Source organism: Corvus brachyrhynchos, unplaced genomic scaffold, assembly GCF_000691975.1.
Source record: "Corvus brachyrhynchos isolate BGI_N302 unplaced genomic scaffold, ASM69197v1 scaffold119, whole genome shotgun sequence".
NCBI lineage: Eukaryota > Metazoa > Chordata > Aves > Passeriformes > Corvidae > Corvus > Corvus brachyrhynchos.
In genome coordinates, this window is record NW_008240054.1 from 817279 (window position 1) to 817611 (window position 333).

The window sequence follows — 333 nt, forward strand, 5'->3', positions numbered from 1 at the left end:
CACCCAGCCACTCTATGACTCGCCTTAAGCACCCCCAACCTGGGCATGGGACCCCTGGGCACCCCCAAAACACCCTGAGCCAGGGCAGGGGCACCCCTCCAACTCCTTTTAAATCACCCCTATCCATAGTAGGGGCACCCAGATACCCCCTGTAAATCACCCTCATTCAGGACAACCCCAAACAGCCTCATTCTGGGCAGGGGCACCCCTTAGCCCTCCCCTAAATCACCCCCAGACTGGGATGGGCACCTGGGCACCCCCCAAACACACCCTGAGCCAGGGCAGGGGCACCTGGGGACCCCCAAACACCCCCCACCAGAGCAAGTTCCCCCT

The 333-nt window shown here is 62.2% G+C and overlaps 1 protein-coding gene across 1 annotated transcript in view; it reads left to right on the top strand.

Moving 5' to 3' along the window:
* Positions 1-333, top strand: part of GGCX (gamma-glutamyl carboxylase) — a 7583-nt gene that overhangs the window by 2478 nt on the left and 4772 nt on the right. Inside the window, exon 5 of the mRNA XM_017744688.1 lies at positions 130-151. Within this exon, the coding sequence (XP_017600177.1) occupies positions 130-151 (22 nt within the window). The remainder of the gene's footprint in view (positions 1-129; positions 152-333) is intronic.